Below are 25,953 nucleotides of genomic sequence, written 5' to 3' on the forward strand. Positions count from 1 at the left end.
TTCTGCCATTAGTAGGGGTAATACAGTAACACCTCTTTGCCTGCCCAGTCTAAAACTTAAGCTGCGACATTACTATAGTAAATATGGTAGTTCCTGCCTGGGCTCTGCACAGTCCAGCATGGCAGAGCCGAGTGAGCCTCTGATCCATGCAGTGCCCCAATTCCAAGCACACAACCAGTCTTTCTTCACATACACACTGACATTACAAGAAAATTCCACCATGTCCCAGTTATTTTACATGAGTGATAAGCTGAAGTCCTCATGTCTGTGCAGCCGTCTCTCCAGTCAGCAGGTGTATTTTGAAAAGCTAGATTTTTCCTTGTTGGCCACCAAATCCCTTTTTCCTAAGCACTTTCCTAAAGACAACAGCAATTCTAAGAAAAGCAGGGAAAGACTGAGCAGTCCCACTATCATAGCTGAAGACCAGACAAAAAGAGGAGAGGATAAAGAGATACAAAATATAAAAAACAAAGGCATAGAAATTAAAGTATCAACTTCAAGAAAAAAACAGAATCCTAAGAAGGAAATACTTTTAGAAATAGTGACAATATGCTTTAGAGGACTGAAGAAATATATTTATTACAAATGTTAAAAGAACCAAACAAGTAATAAAAAACTAAGTCTTAGTAAGTCTGAAAAACTGCCTGTCTGAAAGATCTGATTAAAAGGAGAAACTGACTCCTATAATTTGTCCTCTAGTCTTTCTCATGTGCACCATGGCATGTGCACAAGCATAAGCATGCACATGAATGTGTGTGCAAACACATATACCCCACACAGAATAGAGAGTATGATAAAAACAGAGGACTTTGAAGATGGCACGCATGTCTAGACAGGAACCTAAGGAGAAAGAAGAGGGAGCAGCACAGTGTGCTGCCCATTTTTGTCACTTATTTACTTTGCTGCTAGGCTGAAACTCGAGGCTGTACATGTGAAGCACGAGCTCTACCACTGAGTTACTCTCCCAGTCTCACCTGTTTCTTCTTTTAGAGGCCTCTGAACAGCTATTTTTATGTCTAAGTTCAGATAGCTGAGCATCCAAGAAGTGAAAAATAAATAAGGCACAGTCTCAGTTTTCACCCACTAAGTACCACCTGTGTCAGTAAAACAGCTGACAATATCTGCACTGGCCAGAATGTGGTAATACGGATGTGGGCACACATACGTTTACTTCTTCAAAGTTAAACCAGTACTACTAGGTCAAGCAATATGATGTCTATCAATGTAACAAATAACGCACACAATGGCTCAAGTATGTTTAAGTGTGAATTACCCGTTGTTGAGGCAAAGAAAGAAACCACTACAGCAGGCACAATCAATATATAAACAAACAAGCAAGGAGCACGGCCACACTTAAAAAAAACAAACAAACAGGTAGTGCCCCAAATCTCTAATTGATACTTTTGTCTCCTGAGACTACATTTTACTATGCAGCCAGGCTGGCTTCCAACTCATGATCCTTTTCCCTCAGTCTCTGGAGGATCACAGGCTACCACCAAACAAGCTGAACTACTACTATTCAGATAAAAGTAGTTTCAGTAACAAAGTGGACTACAAAATAAAAAGTGACCTCAGTCAGGGATGATGGTGTATGCCTTTGGCAGAAGCAATGAATAATGAGTTCTAGGCTAGCAAGAACTATATAATGAGACCCTACCTTAAAAAAAATATGTATGGGGCAGGAGAAAGGGCTCACTGCTGAGAGTGGTGGTGGCACATATCTATTTCACACACCTTTTTTTTTCTTTTTTTTAAGATTTATTTATTTATTATGTATACAGTGTTCAGCCTCCATGTATGCTTGCAGGCCAGAAGAGGGCACCAGATCTCATTACAGATGGTTGTGAGCCACCATGTGGTTGCTGGGAAATGAACTCAGGACCTTCAGAAGAGCAGTCAGTGCTCTTAACCTCTGAGCCATCTCTCCAGTCCTATTTCACACACCTTTAATCCTAGCATCTGGATTTTTACAGTTGAACCCTGTCTCTCAAAATAAAACAAGGGGAGGGCAGTAGTGGCACATGTCCTTAATCCCAGCACTCGGAAGGCAAGACAGATTTCTGTGACTTTGAGACCAGCCTGATCTACAGAGAGAGTTCCAGACAGGCTCCCAAAAAAAAAACCAAAAAAACCCAAAATCAAATGCATAAACAAGCAAGAAACTTAGCAGCACTGTCTACAACAGCATTCTGTTGGAGGTAACCCTATACAGGCTCATATCCTCCTTTATCCTTTTACTCTAGACTTATCAAATTTATCAGAGGCTCAGGACATACAACTTCAGTTCCAAATGTACAAACCTCTTTTTACAGACAATACTAATGGTGGAGTGAAATCTTACTAACTCAAAATCATACAGTTTAGGTAGACAGAGCTTTCTGACCAAACAGTGTTGCGTCCTTTTTGTTTGTTTGTTTTTGTTTTTAAAGACAGGCTGTGTCAGAGCTCGCCATGTAGACTAGGGTAGCCTTGAACTCACAGACTCTATCCTGTTTCTGCCTTCTGAGGGCTGGAATTAAAGATCTGCACCACCACCCCTGGCTAAAATTGTGTATTTATAAGTTAAAGGCAGTATCTACAAAAAGGTGAATTAAAAGAATAAGAGCAGTCATTAATAAGTATTAACTTATTACTTCTAAGAAGCTTCTGTTCCCAAATCATCTAATACAGATAGAAACAACTACCGAAGGTGACCAGAAGGTGAAAGGTACATCCTATATCTAAGTGTTTGTAAAGAAAGCCTTAAATTACTAATTATTATAATCTCTTGATGTTAACAGTAATCCAAACTGCCAAATTCATGAGAACCTTACCTCCTTTTCATATGATCCAACAGAAGGAAGATTTTCCCAGTCAAGTTATAATTATCAACTGCAGTCACTGCTTTGCCTTGTGAAATCTAGGCTACATTTTCAGCAGGACACATGATACATAGCAGTTCTTCTTTCACACAGAAAGAGATGCACATGGCCCTGCTAAAAATGCAGCCTAGTAAATCTGCATGTGAAGATGAACACGTTTGTAAGTGCAATGTGCTAGGTCATGTGAGGGTACTTTATGAGAAACATGTATAGTCAATGTCTTGCAAGCCTAGGGAGTGATCCTGTGTATATAAGGTATAGAAAAAGCAGCTCACTTAATCCTTTCTCGCCAGAAGTACGGATTTTCCCGGAACGACAACAATTGTTGGCAATGGTCGCACCAAAATAATGCCGGCGCCAGTGAGTTAACCACCTCTGTCCTCTTTTCACCTATTATATTTTTCATGCATCAGCCAACTTCCCAACCATCTTCCTGCTTCTTCACAGAATGCACGCTAGGTTCACGTTTTTCTTCAGCACGAAGTTGAAAATGTAGTTGAGAAAAGGAGACACATGGTCAGCTGGTGATGTTAACAAGCTCCTTGCTGCCCTGAGAAGCTAGATGGAAATGGTTCAAGTTACAAGGGGGATCATCATCAGATCTGGGAGGACAAAGAGTAATTCATGAAGCTTCACTCCCTTCCCTCCCACCCTCTGACTACTTTTCTTTCTTTCTTTTTTTCTTTTGGATGATCCCTATAGTCTGTCTTCACAGCAAAATCAAGATTAAAGAGTATGAAGTTATCCTGTTCAGTTCTTTACTCCATCCAATGCAGAAATTGACAACTGGAATGCATGTCCAGTAATGTTATAGTAGCCCCACAAGATCAGGAAGAGTTAGAATGGCCAAAAGATTCACAATCAATGCTTTTTAGTATGAACTAAATATCAGTAGCTAACACAGTACTTGGCCATAGGTGCTTAGTAAGGTGAAAGAATAAGACATTTTTGCTTCAGCTAATGTTTACTTGAACAGATAGGTGAAGTAAGACAGAAGTAGTTAACTCTTTTAATGCCGGGATAGTATGGGACACAATAACCACATTAAATCAGTATGTTTCTCTAAAACATGTACAATTTATCAATTCTTGACTTCAGACTCCTAGCCAAATGCTAAAAGTTAAAAAGACAATAGTAATCAGAATTTAGAAACCACATCCATGGTAAAAGCTAATTAAAAGAAGAATTAACAACACCAACATCAATATATAACAAAGCATCACAGTTCACAGTAAGATGCCCAAACAAGTTTTTAAAAAAAGAGATTTTTTAAAAAATTACTCCTTTGATGTTAAGAACTCAGATAAAAACAAAGTATGAAATCTAAGAATTTGTTTATTTATTTATTTAGGTTTTTGTTTGTTTGTTTTTCATGACAGGGTTCCTCTGTAGCTTTTGGAGGCTGTCCTGGAACTTGCTCTGTAGACCAGGCTGGCCTCGAACTCACAGAGATCCACCTGTTTCTGTCTCCCAAGTGCTGGGATTAAAGGTGTGCACCACCACCACCCGGTTAAGATTTTAAATATAAATAAAACTGTAATCCTAAAGTCAAGAAGATCATTAATCTACACATTATTGTGAAATAACTCTGGTCTTTGAGTTAGTTCAAAATATAAGAAGAAAAAATTATTTTGTAGGACTGAACAATGGGTGCTCAGAGAGTACGGTTAATTATTTCAGTTCTATCTAAACAGTCTACATACATCCTAGAGAATAAACCACACATTTACAATCACAGATACAAACTAATACAAAGATATCAAAAGCCTTGTATCTTACAGATTTTTTAAATTTTATTTATTTTTCTTTTATGTGCACTTCTGTTTTGCCTGTGTGAAAGTGGAACTGGAGTTATAGACAGTTGTGAGCCACCATGTGGGCACTGGGAATTGAACCCTGATCCGCTGGAAGAGCAGCCAGTGCTCTTAACCGTTGAGCTATCTCTCCAGCCCCATCTTACAGATTTTAAACCACGGATGAGATTATAACAATCTGAGATTTCTCAGCAAACCAATGGCTTTACATAAGCACTCTCTTCTATGAAACAATGGCTTTATATGGTTTTCCCGTGTTCATTTGTGTACCTGCTTCTACCTCTACCTTCATTACTAAATTATTTCCATCATGCAGGCTCTGTTGTCACCTCCAAACATCTGAGGAACGTCTTTTAGGACCCTTGTGCTGTCACAAAGCAGGCTTTAACTAAATAAAGGTCCAGCAAGTGACCATCCTATTGTCTCTCATCTAACTGCAACTCTTGATTCCTGATATCTGAATACATGGCATTACAAACAGATTTACTATCAGCACTCCTTTTATATTTATTTATCTATTTTTGTTATTGTTGTTGTTTTGCTTTGTTTTTCGAGACAGGGTTTTGCTGTAGCTTTTAAGCCTGTCCTGGAACTAGATCCTGTAGACCAGGCTAGCATTAACTCACAGAGATCTGCCTGCCTTTGCCTCCAGAGTGCTGAGATTAAAGACGTGCACCACCACCACTCAACTCCTTTTATATTTATTAAAAAAATTCAGGTTTCGCATTAAATAAAGCTGAGTTTATGTTAAATTTTAAGTGATCAAAGAGTAACTTACATAAGCAAAAACACAGACTGGTATATGCAAATATCTCAACAGGGTAAACAGGAAGCACCTCACACAACCATTACCCACTGGGTTCTGTCTAAGTTCTACAGGGTCAAATCACATGATCTAATATGATAAACCTTGCAGTTTCACCTTGCAACAAAAACAAAACAAAACTGGATTGCTATTTATCTGACTGTTTCAATTCTGAGAGAAGAAAGGATGAACAGAAAAACAAAAGGTAGGAAATAACTTGTTTCCATAGAGTCCTTAAAACCTGGATGGATCCCAGACCCAGAGCACTTAAACTGAAGAGAACCATTGGTTCTAATATGCTCAAATTTTTATACACCCACACCTATTCAAGATCCAGACTGAGTTTTCTGAAAGGCAAATTCTACACATCTTATTGCATTCCTTATCAAGAATGAGTATACATACAAATACAAATACACACACACACACACACACATACAACCTACCTGCCTCTGCCTCCAAAGGCATGTATCACCACCTGGCTATTTATTGAGATAAATTGAGATATTTATTGGTCTCTCTATGTATTCAGCCCCAGCTACCCTAGAGCTTACTAGTAGACCAGTCTGGCCTTAAACTCAGAGATCCTCTGGTCTCTGCCTCCGCAAGTGCTGGGATTAAAGGAGCGCACCAACAAGCTTGGCTTCCCCTCCAGATAACATGTTTTGTTTATTTAAAAAAAAAAAGAACTTTTAAGTATAGGCCTATTTAAAAACCAAAAGCAAATAAACTAGTGTTATGATGTTTTTTTCTAGAATAAAATTTCATAACCATTTTACAACGAAAAGTTCCTAAATTATCAGGGGTTTCCAATGAATTTCATTGTTAATTTTCTATTGACCCATCCAACTGATTTCCAATTAATTTAAACATCTGCTGTCATTGCATACAAAGTAAGTTTTTTTTTCAATATCTATTTATTTATTTATTATGTATACAGTATTCTGTCTGCTTGTATACCTGCAGGCCAGAAGAGGGCACCAGACATCATTACAGATGGTTGTGAGCCACCATGTGGTTGCTGGGAATTGAACACAGGACCTCTGGAAGAGCAGCCAGTGCTCTTAACCACTGAGCCATCTCTCCAGCCCCTAAAGTAAGTTTTAACACTAAAAAGATTTTGTTTTGTTTACTTTTACATGAAGAGCCCTTAAATTAATAAAATCACCAATATGATGTACTTTTCCCAGTGAGAGAAAGAGGTGACAATCTGGATATGGCTTCAGAACACTGGAGACATTTATCATTAAATCTCACGACCTGAGAGATTACAGTCCACTTTTCAGAAATACTTATGGCTAGAGATGCTGTCAGTTTATTCAGGTTTGCAGCAGTCTGATTCTGAATAATCAGTGACATTGACAAAAAAGAAAAAAATTGGTTTCTTACCTTTAGGTCTTTCCAGCTGTCTAGTAGCTTGGTGGCCAAATCACTTATATCCACTGTTTTATCAGGTGGTTCTTGGCTCCTCTCACTTTCAACATCAGACACACCCTCCTCTTCATCTTGGGACTGTGTTTCCTCAGCAATAGTTTCTTCTAGTTTTGTGCCACTGCTTTCTTTGAGCTCGGCCTCGACGTCAGCCTCTGGTTCAGATGCGGGTAATTTGCTCCCTTCAGCGCTAGCTTCACTCCCAGCCTTGGACTCACACAGCTGTTGTGCCGGCAAGTCGTCGTCCTCGTCCACAGTGGCGGTCTCTAACTGATCAAGGTCCTCTTTGCCATCCTTGCATTCGAGCTCACTGGTTACATCTGAGATCGCACTGTCCATGCTATTTTCACTTATAATTTTAAGCCTGCGAAACATGAGCTTCTTGGGAGTTTCTGTATCCACTTCTGTGCTCAGCTTGATGGAAGGATCAGGTGTATTAAGCGGTGTGTGAGCACGTGATGTATTCTCACTGGAATATCCATCGCCTTCACTTAGCTGAGGGACAGCAGTCTTGGTCTGAGACCAGCGTTGAATAATTGGAAGTACTTTGCTTTCTTCCAACATATTTTTAGTAGGAATAGGTAAATGTTCCAAAGTTTTTATAATCTGATTAAACATAATAAAAAATTAATCTTATTATTTGTACAGCTGTTTTTGTTTTTCTTTTTTCCAGAAAGGGTTTCTCTGTAGTTTTGAAGCCTGTCCTGGAACTATTTCTTGTAGATCCACCTGCCTCTGCCTCCCAAGTGCTGGTATTAAAGGTGTGCGCCACCACTGCCCAGCTTTACAGCTAACCTTTAAAACAGGTAAGGATTCACAGAAGAAATACTACATTTTGGGTACTGTCTTACTAAATTAAGACCTACGTCTTCACAAATATAGATGCAGTTGAAGGCTATAACATTATTTCCTTTTAAGAAGAAAAAATTTGGGCTGGAGAGATGGCTCAACGGTTAAGAGCATTGCTTGCTCTTCCAAAGGTCCTGAGTTCAATTCCCAGCAACCACATGGTGGCTCACAGCCATTTGTAAGGAGATCTGGTGCCCTCTTCTGGCCTGCAGGCATACAAGCAGACAGAATATTGTATACATAATAAATAAATAAGTAAATCTTAAAAAAAAGAAGAAAAAGTTTTAGTAAGTCTGATCTACAATAAAAAAAGTATAGAGTAATGACATAATGACTACTCACACCACTATGTGTGACTGATAAATATTCTCTACAAAGAAATAATTCCCAAAACTATGCAGCTTAAAAAAAAAAAAAAAAGTACTAGACCTCATCTCCAGTCTCTTTTTCTATAAAATTCCCCAAGATATTGTAACAGAATCTTGGGAACCATACAACACCATGTATTTAAATGATAATTTCCACATTTAAAAACTTCAAATATAGCCAGGTGTTGGTGCACACCTTTCGCTATCCCAGGACTTGGGGAGACAGAGGCAGGTGGTTCTCTCTGTGAGTTTGAGGCCAGCCTGGTCTACCTACAGAGCAAGTTCTAGCACAGCCAGAGAGTCATAGAAAAACCTTGCCTTAAAAAAATTAATTAATTAATTGAAAAATGTTTTTATTGCATAACTAACTTTGGGGTTATAGTACAAACTATGATTTTTTTTAAAAAGCTACCTATCAAGAGCTGGAGAGATGGCTCAGCAGTTTAGAGCACTGGTTGCTTGAACTCCAGAAATCCTGAGTTCAATTCCCAGTAACCACATGATGGCTCACAATCATCTACATGATGTAGGATTCCCCTCTGTATGCTGTGAATACCATTAGTTAATAAAGGACTGCTTTGGACGTACAGCAGAGCAAAGCTAGGCAGGAAAAACTATACCGAATGCTGGGAGAAAGGAAGTAGAGTAAGGGAGAAGCCATGAAGCTCTGCCAGAGACAGACAAGCTGAAACTTTATACAGTAAGCCACAGCCACATGGTGATATACAAATTAATAGAAATGGGTAAAATTAATATGTAAGAGTTAGCCAATAAGAAGCTAGAGCTAATGGGCCAAGCAGTGACTTAATACAGCTTCTGTGTGATTATTTCGGGGCTAAGCAGCTGGAAACTAATTAGCGGCCTCTTTGCTACATCTACAGTGGAATCTGATACCCTCTTCTCAAATAAAGTTGTACATGCAAATAGAGCACTCGTGAGCATAAAATGAATAAATTAAAAAAACTACCCATCAAAGGTCAGAAAATACTAATTTTATAATAAACTGAATTTTATGGTAAACACTACAAATCCACTAATAATGCTGCCAATTAATCTTTTTTTTAAATTTATTTATTTATTATGTATACAATGTTCTGTCTACAAGTATACCTGCCCACCAGAAGAGGGCACCAGATCTCATAGGTGGTTGTGAGCCATCAGGTAGTTGCTGGAAAATGAACTCAGGACCTCTTGAAGAGCCAGCCGCCAGTGCTCTTAACCTCTGAGCCATCTCTCCAGCCCAAGACAATTAATCTTACTTAGACCTTTGAAAAAAACTCTTTGATTTTTCAGAATATTCTAATTCTTATCTATTTTTAAGAACTCCAAATTCTCTGTGTTTTCCCATAATTTAAAAGTAATGGTCTTAGCAATAAACTGAATTACTATCATGTTATATCTCACTTAAAGTTCCCAGTACATAAAGCTGACTTGAAGATGCTACGGGGAGTCGGGTGGTGGTGGCCTGTGCCTTTAATCCCAGCACTTGGGTGGCAGAGGCAGGTGAACCTCTGTAAGTTCGAGGCCAGTCTTCTCCTGTGACTTCCAAGACAGCCAAGGCTACATAGAGATACCCTGTCTCAAAAAAAAAAAAGACACTATGGGGAAAACCAAAGGCAAACTTACTACCAAAGTAAAATATATGTAAATTTATAGCCACAGAAATGATATAGGTATAATAAATATTTTTATTATTTGATATTGATCTCATAGTGTTAAATTAATAATCACCCATGTCACAGTCCCTCCAACAAAGCAATCAAAAGAAGCAATTTTAAGAAATGTGGGGCTGTGAACTGACCTCTTCCTGAAGTTTCTGGTTACTTTCCCGGCCATCACCAAGCTCTGCCATCCAGATCCACAGCAACGACAACCCATGCCGCTCCAGAAATGACTTGAGACAGGACTGAGAGTGTGTGTTCTTTCATGGAAGGAAAAGAGCATGATGTAAAGTGTCAGGGAGGCAATGACAGTCAAATGTTACAAGAGGGCATGGTGAGAATTAAGGGTTTGCTTAAATCAATGCACACACACATACTCACATCCTAGAAACTCTATTTTTATGAATTACAATTAAGACATTTAACAAATACAATAAAAAATTTTAATATCTAAAAATTTTGTTCTTGAATGTATTTTTGTCAAGCTCATTCTTAATTATGTGCTATTGCCTCCCTCCCCGTCTCACTGTTTTACTTCTTTCCAGTGAGAACCTCTTCTCTTCTACTTATAGTCTCTTATAAATTTAGTTAATTAAAGGAACAAAACTACACAACTGAAAACAGTATCTCTGATGGTGGTTTACACTTTTAGTCCCAGCTCTTGGGTGGCAGAGGCAGGCGTATCTCTGATTTTGAGGAGAACCTGTAGAGGAAGTTCCAGGATAGGCAGCAATACACAAGAGAAACCCTGTCCTGGAAATACACACACACACACACACACACACACATTCTGATAGTACACTTGGACTTGACTTAAAGTGCAAAATGATTACTATATTATCATATCATTTACAATGAAATTCAGTCCTGTTCCTGTCAAGATGATTCAAGCAGTTAAAGGTGCTTGCCTATAAGCCTAATGACCCAAACTCAATCCCAAGTCTCATATGGTCAAAGGAGAAAACTGGATCTTCCACTAATCTCCACAGGTATGCACCCACACACATACAAAAAAAAAAAAAAAAGTAACAACTCAAAAATAAGTAAATAACAAAGTAAATACATAAATGTTCCTAGATTTTTTTTTTAGATTTTTTTTATTATCTGTTTCTTATGGCATACTTAGTAAACTGGAATACATGAGATGACTGCTAAAAGTCTTCCTTTGAGATCCTATAGTAAAATAGTTTTGATACACTAGTAACTGGTAGAAAAGGAGAAAGTACCATGAATTATTACAATAAAAGAAATCCCAGCATGTGCTTTTAACTGAAGGGAAAAGCAAATCAACTCTGCTATTAATAATATGGAACTTGCTAGCAACTTTCAAGGGTATAAATTTTCAAAAATCCTAAATAACTTGCATGTCCATTTAAAACAAGATAAACTTTTCTCTAACAGCCAGACTGAAGTTTAAGTGTCCCACCCCAAATTCAGAAATAAAAATAAATTAGTATTACAGTGTTTACCTGAATAAGCTTGAGACAAGTAAGTTTCTGTTCCAGAGTTTCAATTCTAACCATGAGCCGGGATAAACTGAGAACCTGGTTTTTATCAGAGAGGCCCTCACCATTTTCCATCAGCGCTTCTAGCTCTCCATCCACCTACCACAGCAAAGAAAATATCTAGTTATAAAACAAGTACAATCCAGTCATTTATTCAAACAATGGGAAAAAATGCTCAGTTTCACAAGCAATTTAGAAAACGAAAAGTAAGATCACAAGGAAAGAACCATGCTAGTAGAAGACTAGTTGGGGGCAGGGAATACAGGGAACGAACATACACACACACACACACACACACACACACACACACACACACACACACAGCACCATTCCTGTATTATTAGCAATGGAAGTTGAGGCAGATGACTATGAACTCCTCAAGCCCATGTTAGGTAAGTGTATCTCAAAGTAAGCAAAGAGAGAGGGAGGGAGGGAGGAAGGGAAGGAGGGAGAGAGGGAGGAAAAAAAAGCAGGTATAAACACAATATCTGATAATATAAAATTACTATTGAAATACAAATTAGCTAGGAGTGGTGGAGATTAAATAAACAAAAAAGAAATATAAATTGATAAAAATCAATCTGAAAAACATTTCCTTCATTCATCAACTATGTGAATAAGAAATTATTTTAGGCTTGGGGATATGGTTCAAGGCTCTGGGTTTAGTTCCCCAGCACTCTGCATTACTAGACAGGCTTATAAGCAGGAGATACAATAAGTGCCAGATCAGTGACATGCCTCAGTTTGCAAAGACACCTGCTTCATGTCTAACAAACTGAATTCTAACCCACAGGGTGGAAAAAAGAAAATAAATGCCTGCAACTGTCATCAGACTTCGCCAGGCACACTCCTACACACACACACACACCAAATAAAACAAAAACAAGAAAAAAAAAAGGAGAAAGTGGATGGGAAAGGATAAGTGAAGCAGGAAAATAGATTATGACATTCAAGTATATATACTTTCACACGCTTGTCTGGAATTTAAGGTAAATGTAAAATTTAAAGACTGCCGTTTACAGCTGGAGAGATGGCTCAGCAGTTAAAAACCCTAAGTGCTCTTCCAGAGGACCTATGTTTAATTCTCAGGACCCACATGGTGATTCATAACAGTACGTAATGCTAATTTCAGGGGGTCTGATGTTCTCTTCTGGCCCCTACAGGCACCAGACTCACATGTGGTACACAGACAGACAAGCAGGTAAAACACTCATACACATAAAAATAATGTTCTTTAAAAAGCTGTCCTAGCCAGGTATGATGAACCAAGTCTTTAATCCTAGTAATCAGGAGCACAGACACGTGGAACTCTGAGTTTGAGACAAGCCTGATCTACAGAGTGAGTTCCAGGACAGCCAGAGATACACAGAGAAACCCTGTCTCCAAAAACAAAAACAAAGCAAAACACTAATGAAAATAAAATAAAGAATTCAAAGCACTGCTAAAAACACAAAACAGTTGTATTTCCTTTGCCCAGCAATTCCACTAAGAATAAAACACAGAAAACCTTCTGCACATATGCACCAGGAAATGCCTAAGGTGCTCAATACAGTCACATTCATGATGGCAAAAACAGACAACCCAGGGCTGGAGAGATGGCTCGATGGTTAAGAGCACTGGCTGCTCTTCCAGAGGTTCTGAGTACAATTCCCAGCAACCACACTGTGGCTCACAGTCATCTGTAATGAGATCTGATGCCCTCTTCTCGCCTGCAGGCATACATTCAGGAAGACATTCAGGAAGAACACTGAATATATAATAAATATTAATTAATTAAAAACAAACAAATGCCCCAAATGTATATAACACGGTTAAACTGGTATGTTTATTCAATGAAAAACATATGGGGCAAGTTAGATGGCTCAGAAGGTAAAGGTGCTTGCTGCCAAGACCTTAGTTTGGTTCCTGGGACCAACTTATAGAGAAGAGACTCCTGCAAACTGTCCTTTAACCTTCATATTTGTAGAGCGTGTGTGCATACACACAACCCTGAACAAAGACAAGCTTAGAAAAAAAAGTATGAGTCAAGGAATTTTCGGCATACTTTAGAAGTTTCCAGTACTTTATTCTAATCTCTATTAAAATGAAATAAAAACAGTCAGCCACAACTCTTTTCCAATAATATTTCACCAAAACCTGGATTTTCCTTTTACATTAAACAGAAAGGCTATTTCCTTAAAACTTTTATCCTAAATTCTGAAAACCAGACGGCGCACTTACTGAATCCTTCTTTCGAGAGCGCTCCTTTTTCATCTTCCCTCCTGCTGCTCTGATGCTGACTCTGTTTTCTCCTCCCAGGTAACCCCGGCAGTTAGCTGACCCACAGAAACATTTCTGAGCTTCTTTGCTGTTAAGGAAGGTAAAGCATGTAAAAGTGAGAGCACATTAAGAATCATACCACTCTACAGGAAATATCAAAGTATTCATTAAGAGACTCTTTACAAACCTACTTCTACTAGAAATGTCTAAAAATTGCTTGTAAAAGATATCAATTCCTTTTTCACAACCACCCCTTCACTCAATTTCTCTTTCTCTCTCTCTCTCATATATATGAGTGTGTGTGTGTGTGTGTGTGTATGAAACTAGAGATTCAATCCATGGATTCCACAAGCTGGACAAGAGTCCTACTAGTACGCTTTATTTCTAGTCCCTTTTCTACTTTCTATTTCTGAGACAGTTTCTCCAAGTTACCCAGCCTAGCTTTGACTACAGCTCCTCTGCCTCAGCCTCCCATGTATTGGGATTACAGGCCTACACCATCTGTACTGGCTACATCCTTTTCCTAATCTTTTATCACTTGTTAGATAAAACAAATCAATTACTTAATGATTTCTCAATTTATAAGACTACTTATTGATACATGAAAATAAGAGACTACATGTTTGTGCTAGATAGAATAAAATTCCTTACACAGCTTAGACAATTATCATTTATGTATGTTTAATTGGTACACCAGAAAGATCCATTTATTATTTTAAAAAAACAAAATACAGTATCATCAAGCCACTCAAAAGGAAACATTTGATTTAAAAACGTATCATATTCAATGGCCTCCTGTAATACCGAATATAGTAATAATTAATTAAATGAAACTATGGAGACAAGGAAAAAGGTAGAAAAGAATACTGATTTAAGTCTATGGGCATGGATAGAAACTACCTTTGCAATTTGTGCCCAAAGTTATCAGAAGAAAAATAAATGAATACTTTAAAAGTACAAGGATAGATTTAGCGTGGGTGTGGGTGTGTGGGTGTGTGTAGAGAGAGAGAGAGACGAAGAAAGAGTACCAATCAGAGGCAAAAAAAAAAAAATCACTTTATAAACAAAGCAAGGATTCATGAACATGTCCAGTTTCTTTGCCCTGAGAAAAGGATAATCTAAGCACAGAAAAACAGTGGGAATCTACTTAGAATCCAATCTGTAACTTATCTCCTGAATACATGAAAAGAAAAGAAAGTAGTCAGAACAGAATACTCCTTGGCATTTGTCCTGATTTATAAGGAGAGAATCAGTCTCAAAACTGAAAGAATCTCAAAGATGACTAAACTCTTAAATATGAAATATGTAAAGGAATATCTTTAACAATGTTAGTACTGAGAAAAGAATCCACTGGTAAGAAACACTGGACAAAGTAAGAAAATTGCACCTTATCCTAAAGGGATGAAAATATCCAGGAAGCAGAGTCTGTGCAACTTTTAACATAAGCATCAAAAGCTGCATGTTCACAAAGATATAATCTGGGGAGGAGGAAATTGTTTAGTTTTATAGTTTACTTGAAATTCCCACCCCTGAACTTTATTGGTTTTATTTATCTTTGATCCTTTTGTTTGTTGAGTGTGGAGAAGACAAGCATGTACCACTTTGCCTTGCTAAAATAACTGTTCCGGGCTGGAGAGATGGCTCAGCCGTTAAAGGCTAGGCTCACAACCAAAAATATAAGAGTTCGGTTCCCAGCACCTATGGCTGTCTCTCCAGCCACCTAAAGAGATAGATAGATAGATAGATAGATAGATAGATAGATAGATAGATAGATAGATAGATAGACAGACAGACAGACAGACAGACAGACAGACAGACAGACAGACAGACAGACAGATAAATGAAAGAAATAAAACAACAGTTCCACTAGAGAGCCCTGGCTGGCTTGGAATTTCCTATGCAGTATGTAGACCCAGGCTAGCCTTGCACTCAGAGTCCACCTGCCTTGACCTCCCAACTGCTGGAATCAGAGTATACCACCAAACCCAAACTTCAAAAAGTTATTTATTTTTATTTTATTTTCATTCGTGTTTCGCCTGTGTGACAGTCTTGAATTCCTTGGACCCAAATTGAGTTACAGACAGTTATGAGCTGCCAGAAATTGGCAGTGCTAAGAATTGAACTCAAGTTCTCTGGAAGAACAGCCAATGCTCTTAACCTCTCTGAGCCACCTCTCCAACTTCCAAAAGTATTAATAAGAATACACAATCTGGTATAGGTAAAATAAAATTAGCCAAGAGTTGGTAAGTGATAAATAAGGATATTATACTCTTCACACACATATATGTTCAGAGTTGGCATCTCTATAATGAATGAGTTTTGAGTTTTTTTTTTTTTTTTTTGAGAAAGGGTCTCATGGGCTATCCTCAACTTGATACACAGGCACAAGTAACCTTGAAGATCCTACTGCCTCCACCTCCTACATCAGCAGCTCTCAACCAGTGGGTCATGACCCCTTTGGAGGTCAACCAATCTTTTCAAAGCAGTGTCACCTAAGACCACTGAAAAACACATATATTTACATTACGACTCACAACAGTAGCAAAACTACAGTTTTGAAGTAGCAACAAAAATAACTTTACGGTTGGGGGTCACCACATTATGAGGAACTATATCGACCACAGTCTTAGGAAGATTGAGAACCAGTGTCCTACATGAGGCATGTACTACCACACTTTTTTATTCAGTGCTGGGAATCAAAACCAGGGCTTTATGCATGCTAGGAAAGCACTCCACCGACTGATACATCCTCGACCCGATAGTAAAGTTTTATTATATTGCGCTCAGAGCAACATTACATAGTTCCTATACTGTAAATTCATTAGTGGCCAGAAAGATCACATAATAGGAAAAACAAAATGATGGCATACCATAGATGAGAACTGATATCTCTGTAACTGAAAACCCATTTTCCATATCAAAAGTAACAAAATAGAATAAAACCATTACTTACCCATATCTTTGGAACTGATAGTCAAAGGTTAACTCTGAACCCGAAGGAACTAGCTTAGTGGTAAAAAATCCAACCCTCAGTTGTCCATTCACAGTCCACTGGAATGTTTTGAAAAGAACAGATATTAGTAACTGATTAATATTTGTGCATGCATATACCTGAGTAAATTATGCATATGGATCTTCATATAATAAGTGTTTTCTCAAAGCAAATAAGTTGATTTTTCCTTAAATATACTAACCAACTATCATTCTCATTTAATAGACTGTAAGATTCAATATCTATAAATCGGCTGTAAAACAATAAGATCAACTGCTACTGACTGGAGAATGTAGCCTAATGGAAAGCACTTGATTAGCAAATACAAGGCTCTAGCACAGCAAACACACAAAAAAAATTGCTGCTTTTTAAATTTAAATCATCTATATATATGAGAGCTCATTTAATCTTTAAAAAAACAAGTAGGTGATTCTTGGTGTCACTAAGTATCACAAACTGAGTTCAATTCCTAGTACCAAACCCTGGTCTTGTATAAGAATAGAAAATACTCTTAACTGCTGAGTCATATCTCCAACCCACCTTGCACTTTCTTTTGAAGCAGGGTCTCTCGTTTCTGCCACTTAGCCACAGACTAGCTAGCCCACAAGTTTCCAAGTCATTCCCTTGTCTGCACTTCCCACCCTGCTATAGGAGCGCTAGAATTAGATGCCAACTGCCACATCTGACTTTTTAAATTGTAGAGTCCAGATATCCAAACTCAGGTAGGTCATCAGGCTTGCACAACGAGCACTTCTCTTCATTGAGCTCATCTTCCTACTTGTCCCCATAGCTTATTTAACTTGGAATTTATTTTTATTTTTTAAGATTTTTTTTTTTTTAAGCCAGGCAGTGATGGCGCACGCCTTTAATTCCTCTGCACTTGAGAGGCAGAGGCAGGCGGATCTCTGTGAGTTTGAGGTCAGCCTGGTCTACAAGAGCTAGTTCCAGGACAGGCTCCAAAGCTACAGGAAAACCTTGTCTCTAAAAACAAAAAAAAAAAAAAAAAAAATTTATTTTATTCTGTGTATGGGTGTTTTGCTTGCAAGTATGCCCACAAAGGCATCATCAGATCACCTAGAGCTGGAGTTATATACATTGTGAAGCACCCAGATAAATCTAACACCCTCTTCTGTACTCTGTAGGCACTGCACAACCTAGTATACAGACAGACACACAAGCAAAGCACCTACAGATATAACAAATTTTTAAATAAAAGAAAAACTACAAAAATAAAGAATTTGAATATGACAATAGTCACTGGATTTGGTGAAAACTAAGATTTAAAGTTTGAATTGTGGTATTTCTGAAATAGAATCTAAATTAATTATAGGCAAGGAAACAATAAAATATACTGTTTTCTGGGATGGATTTCAGACTAGAAAAATTATAGCTGTAAAAATACTAAAAGGCTGGAAAGATGGCTCATCAGCGAAAAGCATTTGCTAGCAAGCAATCAACTGAATTTAATCCCGTGTAAACACAATGGTAAAATATTCAACTCCTGCAAGATTTCCTCCAACCTCTACATACATATGTGCGTGCGCACACACACATACGAGAGCACACATATGTGCACACACACCAGACAACATAAATGTTACTTTAAAAAGTAAATAAAATTATAGTAAAGTCTTCTGATTAATCAGAATTCCCTTGGACATTATCACTGAATTACAGTTATTACACACTACACTAAAGAAACACTTGGAGAAGGCAAGTGAAGACTGTATATGGGCAACACTACTATTTTTGCAATGCTATTTTTTGTGTTTTTATAAATCTAAATTAATTCTAAAATAAAAATAAAGTAAAACAAGAAATTAAGAGTACTTCTGATGCAAAAAATTAAAATTAATGGTCAAAACATTAATCTTGAATAAATATTTCAAAATTTAAATAAATTTATATCAACTTACTTTTTGGGTTTCACAGTTTGGCTCACAGCTATGATTCATGAAACGAGAGCAATTTCCCTTTTGAGTGGCATCTATTATCTGGGGGAAAGAAGATAATTTTTTTAAGAGTTTTAAAAAGAGATCTTAAAATATCCATGCATTTTGAAAAAGCAAGCAACCATTAAGGCAATTTTAAGGTATAAACCACACATCCCTTTGTTTCTTACCCTATTTTAGAGAAGTTTTTATAACGAAGTAACACATGGTTAACTGCCTTTTTGGAAGATTTCTGAATATAGAAAGGCGAGATTATCTCTTGGGGCAGTTGTTACAGTGTTTGTCTAGAATGTAGAAATACTGGGTTCAACCCTTAACACTTCAAAAAACCAGGCATAGTAGCACACACCTGTAATCCTAAAAATTGAGGCAGAGGAAGAAGGATCAGAAGTTCAAGGTCACCTTGTTTTATTTGTCAAATTCTAGGCCACAATTCCCACTCTTTATTCCCAGCACTCGGGAGGTGGGGCAGGAGGATCACTGAAAATCCAAACCAGCCTGCTGAGTTCTAGGTAAGCCAAAGCTATAAGTGAGACCCCATCTCAAAACATAACAGAAAATGCCTTGTCTCTCTTACCTACTTTTAGCTATTTCTTACATTTACTACATTTCAATCTTATATGTGAAATAATTCCTTTCGAAACAAGTGCTGTGCCACAGTTCAGTACCTCTATAACCTGAGGATGTGTTCAAATGCTCTGACAGGCCACATCTAGAGTGATAGGTCCCTAGACTTAGCATTTCTACCTCGACTATAAAGGCAGATATAAGGAGCTAAGCCACAAACTGAAGAGATTTACAAAAATGCAAAACACTTCATTGACATGTCATTTCTCACAAAAAGTTTTGTGAGAAACTATTTTTATAGAGTTGTTATTTGTATCAGCAAGTAACATGCTCATGAATATCATTTTTAAATATAATGATGGACTTTTCTAAATTTCTCAGCATTAAAATATAATACACATAAAAACATTCTGGGGAATCATCCATGCTTTTTAAAGTTGTCATATGAAGCATGTATGCTTGCATTTATATATAAACACCACCCTCTCCCATCCTTTCATAAACAAATACAAACTATATAATGTTCTGATCCTTTTTGTTTTGTTTTGAGACAAGAGTACTACGTAGCACAAGCTGGCCTCAAATTTCCTATCTAGATAGTCTTGAACTCCTGATCTTCTCCCCAGTGCTGAAATTATAGGCCCTGGTCACCATAGCTGGCTACTTAATTTTTTCATTTCTTCTAGTCCTAATTTTTGTTACTTTAATGATCAATCAGTATACCACACACACGTCATCACCAATGCAACAGTTTTCATATGTTTCAAAATAAACACATCCACGCTGCTCACCTCATCATTTTTCAGAGCCATGAAATAGTAGTGGATGTTTTTGTTCCGTGCGTATTCTTTCACCCGTGCCTTAAATTCTTTATGGTCAAGGACCTCTCCACAGTATTCCAAGACGAAGGTGTTCCTACAAAACAAGAATAACACTTTCAGCCTAAGAACTATACTGAAAATTTACAAAATGAAACAAAACTAAGAAATATCTCAATAATATTTATCATATTCTCATTACAGTTGCTGGCCTTGAACCTGAGATCCCCTGCTTCAGTCCCTTGAGTAGCATACATCACCTACTGCTTTCCTAAAATACCTCTTTTCTTTAAAAGACCACTGACTCTAAGAAACTTTTAAACTGTACAAGCTAGGAAAGAGCACTGAAGAAACTATGCATGTTGACAATTGTCAGGAAAAATTCAATATGGCAGCAGTCCTTCTGCTGCCCTTACTTTCAGAGTTCTTTTAATGATAATGATAATCAAATCTGTCTCTGGCTTTTTGGCTGGTCTCACTGACCAGAATACATATCAGGAATTTGCATAATACAGCTGTACAAAATTGCAATGGAGGAGCTTTATATATGCAAAGAGACATTCCCAAGAAAAACCCAAGATAACTCTGTTTCTTTCACACCAGAAAACAATAAAAGGCAGTGAAGGAAGAGAAGGAGAAGAGGAAGAAACTATCCATATAAAAGGTATAAAGCAACACCCATGCCTTCAGACCTGGATTTGGTCTAAAGACCAAAAGGCAAGTTGCTTAACTCTGCTATGAATAAGGATAATGAAGTTTCACAAGTAACCTCCAATGAGGTCTTGTGAAGTAATAGCAACTTACATAATATACACTCTACAGCCAACTGGAAACCATAACATTGAAATATGTCCGCATGCTTTTCAGACAGACAACATACTGCAGGCCATTTAGGAAATGTTTAAAATAAAGGTTGAAAAAACTACACTCCGTAAGAACGAAAGACAAACTTTACTCTTACAGAAGTGAAGTTGTTCAGCGCCTGTAATAAATACACCAAAGGTTTAAATAAATGAGTACTACTATGGACATCTAAAACCTAAGGGATATTTAAGAAGACACTAAAAAGCCAGGCGGTGGTGGCTTATGCCTTTAATCCCAGCACTTGTGAGGCAGAGGCAGGTGAATCTCTGTGAGTTCAAGGCCAGCCTGGTTTACAAGAGCTAGTTCCAGGATAAGCTACAAAGCAGCAGAGAAACCCATCTTGGAAAACCAAAATAAAATAAAATAAAATAAAAGACACTGTTGAGCTCAAATATGGCAAATTACAAACCCTGGACCAAGTAATGGAAGAATAATTCTCTTATGACTCAACTAGCGACCTGACATCTTTTATATATATTCATTTATTTTATGCGACTAGTCTTTTGCATGCATTTCTGTGTGCCATGTGCATGCCTGGTGCTCACTAAGGTCAGAAAAGGGCATCAAATCTCCTAAAGCCAGAGATACGGTGCTGGGAACTGAACCCTGGCCCTCTGCAAGAACCAGAGCTCTTAACCACTGAACCATCTCTCCAGCCAGTCTGGCTTTTTTCTTTTTAAATTTTTTTTTTTGGCTTTATGAGACAGGATTTTTCCGTGTAGCCCTGGCTGTCCTGGAATTTGCTCTGTAGACCAGACTGGCCTCACACTCCAAGATCTATCTACCTCTGCCTACCGAGTGCTGAAATTAAAGGCATGTGACATCATGCTCGGCCAGTCTGGCTGGAAGCTTTAACCTTCAAATAAAACATGCTCTAATGAAACAATTTTAAGAATATAAACGGGGCAGTGAGATGTCTCAGGAGGTAAAGATACTTATGTCAGTCTGACCACCTGAGTTCAATACCTGAAGCACATATGACATAGGAAAGAACTTGTTCCCCCACAAGTTTCTTGTCCTCTGACCTCCACATACAGACACAAATAAAAACAAAAGGTGAACCATTTGGTTTGTTTATCAAATATTGCTATAATCAGTGTGTTTACTAAAGCTGCCCTGCCAACTGATAAGAATTCTCTTTTTAAAAAAATTAAAATCGGGCGGTGGTGGCGTATGCCTTTAAATCCCACCACTTAGGAGGCAGAGGCAGGAGAATCCTTGTGAGTTCAAGGCCAGTTTGGTCTACAGAGTGAGTTCCAGGGCGGCCAGGACTGTTAAATAGAGAAACCCTGCCTTCAAAAAAAAAATCAAAGAAGTGAAATAAATGAGAGGGCATAGGAGGACAGCACCTAATCTCAACCTTTGAGAGACTGAGACAGGATAACTTTCTCATGTCGTAAGACAACATGGGCTACAGTACGAGATCCTGGCTGAAAAAAAAATAAGCACATAAATAAAAAAGGAAAAGCAACATCTGCATAAAAAATAAGACTCAGTTGGGCGAGGTGGCACATGTATTTAATCCCAGCAACTGGGATATGAAGACAGACAGATCCCTGTGAGTTCAAGGCCAGCCTGGTCTACACAATGAGACCCTGTCTGAATAAAAACCAAAATTCATGTAGGCACAGAAAAATACAGTAAATAAATATATTTTTGTAACAGTCCATAGTAAACATGTTTAGATCTCAGTAACAACAATCTAATTACTCATGGCTAAACCTAAAAAGTTAAATTATTATTTTTATAATCAATATTTGAGGAGCTAGATACATAGTTCAGCAATTAAGAACACTGGCTACTCTTCCAGAGGACCAAGATTCCAGCAACCAAAATGGCAGCTCACAACCATCTGTAATTCCAATTCCATGGCATCCAATACACTCTTCTGACTTCTTCTGGCACTAGGTATAAGCGGTAGACAGACGTACATTGAAGCAAAACATATATACATATAAAGTAAAAATAATCAAGCCTAAGATGTTTCTTTCTAACAAAAGAACTGTATCACCTTTGTAAGTAATGTGTAATAAAGACTAAATTTGAAGATCTACATAGGTTATCCTGTGAGTGATGGTTAACTGCTAAAAAATACTTTACATAGGACCCTCACTTATGAAAAAGCAAATTCTCACTAAATCTGATCATGTTCTAGGTGATGTGGGTCTTATGACAGATAATACAGGGTTTAAAGAAATCAGATCATCTGCCCAAAGTCAGAGTTCTATCCAGCCTAGTATTCAAACCCCACCAGAATGATTACCTGCCCTTTTGTTTTGTTTTGTTTTGTTTTTGAAGACATGGTCTCTCTGTGTAGCTTCTGGTTGTCCTGGAACTCGTTCTGCAGACCAGAGGTCTCAAACTCAGAGATCCACCTGCTTCTGCCTCCCTAGAACTAGGATCAAAGCCATGTGCCACCACCATCTGGTCAAAATGGGACTTTTTATTTATTTTCTAGAAATCAATTTAACAAAGTCATTCTACATAATAACCATTACTAAACACCACTGAAATAAACCTTTTTCCTACAAAATGCCTAACCAAATTCAATAACACAAAATGAAGTGAAAGCTGATTGAAACCAAACTTACGAAGGAAGATCCTTGGCAGCTCGTAAGCCCCAGCCTTTCTTTTCTGTAAGTATAACTTCCACATCTGCATGCTGCTTTCTCTGAAACCGCCTATTCGAACAATAATCTCCATTTGGACATCGAGAGGAACTGAAATGAGAAATGGGTAAAAGATAATACCTATATCATCAAAAAAGAAATTTAAAAAAAGGTACCTACTTACACTTATAAGACCGAATGGCCTCAAACTCACAGAGATTTGCTGCTCTTCCTCTAAGTGCTGGGATAAAAAGTATGCACTGCCTAAACTAGTAATTTTTCCATGTTAAAATAGTCAGGCTAGAGAGATTGACTAGCTCTTCTTCCAGAAAATCTGAATTCACACTTCAGCACACACACATGGCAACTAACAACCATCTGTAACTCCAGGGCATCTTCTTTTGGATTCCACACGTACCAGGCATGTTCTTAGTATGCAGATATAAATACAGACAAAAACATCCATATACATAAAAAACAAAGTAAGAAAAAAATGTTTTCATCAATCAGATTAGTTTTAAAACTATCAAGTGGCAGTGGTGGCGCACGCCTTTAACCGTAGCACTTGGGAGGCAGAGGCAGACAGATCTCTGTGAGTTCAAGGCTACGGAGCTAGTTCCAGGACAACAAGGACTCTATCTCAAAAAACCAAAAATAAAATAAAATAAAGAAGCCAAACTATCAAACATAGACAGGCATGGTGGCACACAACATCAACCCTATCAATGGGAGGCAGAGAAGTAGGTAAATCTCATGAATTCTAGGCCTGGCGAATCTACATAGTGTGTTCCAAACAAAAAAGTATATATATACTGTCTTTAACAATGGGGGGGGGCATTTTAAAGGCAGAGATATTTAACATTTTATAAACTATACTAATCAAGTATGTACCAGCAGAAGATTACTACGGTCAACTATGAACAGAAAACATGGCGGGTTTGGCTGGGGAGTAGTGACTCATGACTTTAATCTCAACACTCAGGAGGCAGAGGCAGGCAAATTTCTATGTTTGAGGCCAGCCTGGTCTACAAAGAGAGCTCCAGAACAGCCAGAGCTATACAGAGAAACCCTGTCTTGAAGGGAAAAAACACAAAAACACAAATTAGGTAGGTTTGTGTGTATACAATTCTGATTAAGTCTGATTATATAAAAGTATACATAGTATTTTTTATTTCAATATGTATAAAATACATATGCTTGTATTATACACATTAATATTTCTAAGAATACTACAACGGGACAGAAGTCTGGGAAAAAGTACTTCACCTTTTGCATTTTCAATTTTAGTGTTTTATTTTATAATCAAAGTTTAAAATTACCACAATTTATTCCACAGAACATAAGTATTACAAAAGTAAAAGGAGGACCTAACTAAATGTAGTAATAGAGGCTGGTCATGGTGGCATGCAAACCTGAATCCCAGTGCACCGGAGGCAGAGGCAGGCAGACCTCTGTGTGTTTGAGGTCAGCTTGGTCTATACAGGGAGCTCCAAGGCAGCTAGAGCTACATAATAGATAATATTTCAAAAGTCAAAAACAAAGAAATGAAGGTAAGGAAGGGAGGGAAGAAGGGAGGGAAAAAAGTAGCAATAGAATGTTAGTATTAGCAATAGAACTGTTTTCATATAGAACTTATGTGCCAGATGCTATAATCTAATGAGCAACACAAGGAAATTTGTCTTAGTATCTATTTTCTACTAAATTCTGGAGATTTTATTGCTTATAAATATTCATTTACATATAGGGAAAAGGTTAAAATTATACACTTCATTAATTATTTCTCATGTTTAGAGACACATTCTAGGAGAGTAAGAGCAGAGCGGAGTATTGTACTTACCACTCAATCATGAGGAGACGATTAAGGCAGTCTTCTCCACAGGCTACTTCTCCTTGAGCTCTCTCATCTTTGGAGAGAGGTGCGCACTCACACTGCATCCGCTTAATATCCCGATGGGATTTATTCTTCTTTCTATTGGGTAGAATTTCATGAGATTTTGTTACATAAGTCTCTTGAAGATAATATATTCAACCAAATAAGTACTAAATCTCAGTTTCATATTTATTTCTGTAAGTCTACCAATCAAAAGGTAGACTACCACACTAAGGTAGAAACAGACTGAGTTCAAGACCAGCCTGAACTCTAAGAGCAAGGCTCTCTCCCTCTATACCCCCACAACCTCACCCCATCCCACAACGCCCCCCAAAAAAAGAGAAGGAGAAAGAGAAAAGAGGATGAGATGATGATAATGATCTAGTCGTCAACATTTGCTAGATAAAAGTCAGATGTGGTGGTAGACATGGTGGTATAAATAATCCAAGTTGGGGGCTGGGGAGATGGCTTAGAGGTTAAGAGCATTGCCTCCTCTTCCAAAGGTCCTGAGTTCAATTCCCAGCACCCACATGGTGGCTCACAACCATCTAAAATAGGATCTGATGTGCTCTTTAGGCATGCAGGTATACACGCAGAATGTTCATATACATAAAATATAAATAAAATCAAAGTTAGTATGGGGCTAGAGGGATGGCTTAATAGTAAGGAGCACTTGCTCTTTTGCAGAGGACTCTAAGTTTGACTCTCAGCACCAACGCGGTGGCTTA

The 25,953-nt window shown here is 37.8% G+C and overlaps 1 protein-coding gene across 4 annotated transcripts in view; it reads right to left on the reverse strand.

Moving 5' to 3' along the window:
* The window catches only part of Setd2 (SET domain containing 2, histone lysine methyltransferase), an 83,291-nt gene that overhangs the window by 35,894 nt on the left and 21,444 nt on the right, over positions 1-25,953 (reverse strand). For 3 of the 4 annotated variants that reach the window (XR_015001665.2, XM_085688900.2, XM_085688899.2), the window contains 9 exons: positions 25,193-25,324; positions 23,338-23,466; positions 19,856-19,979; positions 18,462-18,539; positions 16,507-16,604; positions 13,515-13,641; positions 11,259-11,393; positions 9,930-10,049; positions 6,870-7,517 (listed from right to left, as the gene is read on the reverse strand). Coding sequence is in view for 2 of the 4 variants with exons in the window: in XM_085688900.2 (XP_085545026.2) it covers positions 6,870-7,517; positions 9,930-10,049; positions 11,259-11,393; positions 13,515-13,641; positions 16,507-16,604; positions 18,462-18,539; positions 19,856-19,979; positions 23,338-23,466; positions 25,193-25,324 (1,591 nt within the window). In the remaining 2 variants the exon portion in view is untranslated. Of the gene's footprint in view, positions 1-3,136; positions 3,420-6,869; positions 7,518-9,929; positions 10,050-11,258; positions 11,394-13,514; positions 13,642-16,506; positions 16,605-18,461; positions 18,540-19,855; positions 19,980-23,337; positions 23,467-25,192; positions 25,325-25,953 lie in introns of all 4 variants that reach the window. The other variant, XR_015001666.2, reaches the window with a different exon arrangement.

Source organism: Myodes glareolus, chromosome 4 (genome assembly GCF_982192425.1).
Source record: "Myodes glareolus chromosome 4, mMyoGla1.1, whole genome shotgun sequence".
Lineage (NCBI taxonomy): Eukaryota > Metazoa > Chordata > Mammalia > Rodentia > Cricetidae > Myodes > Myodes glareolus.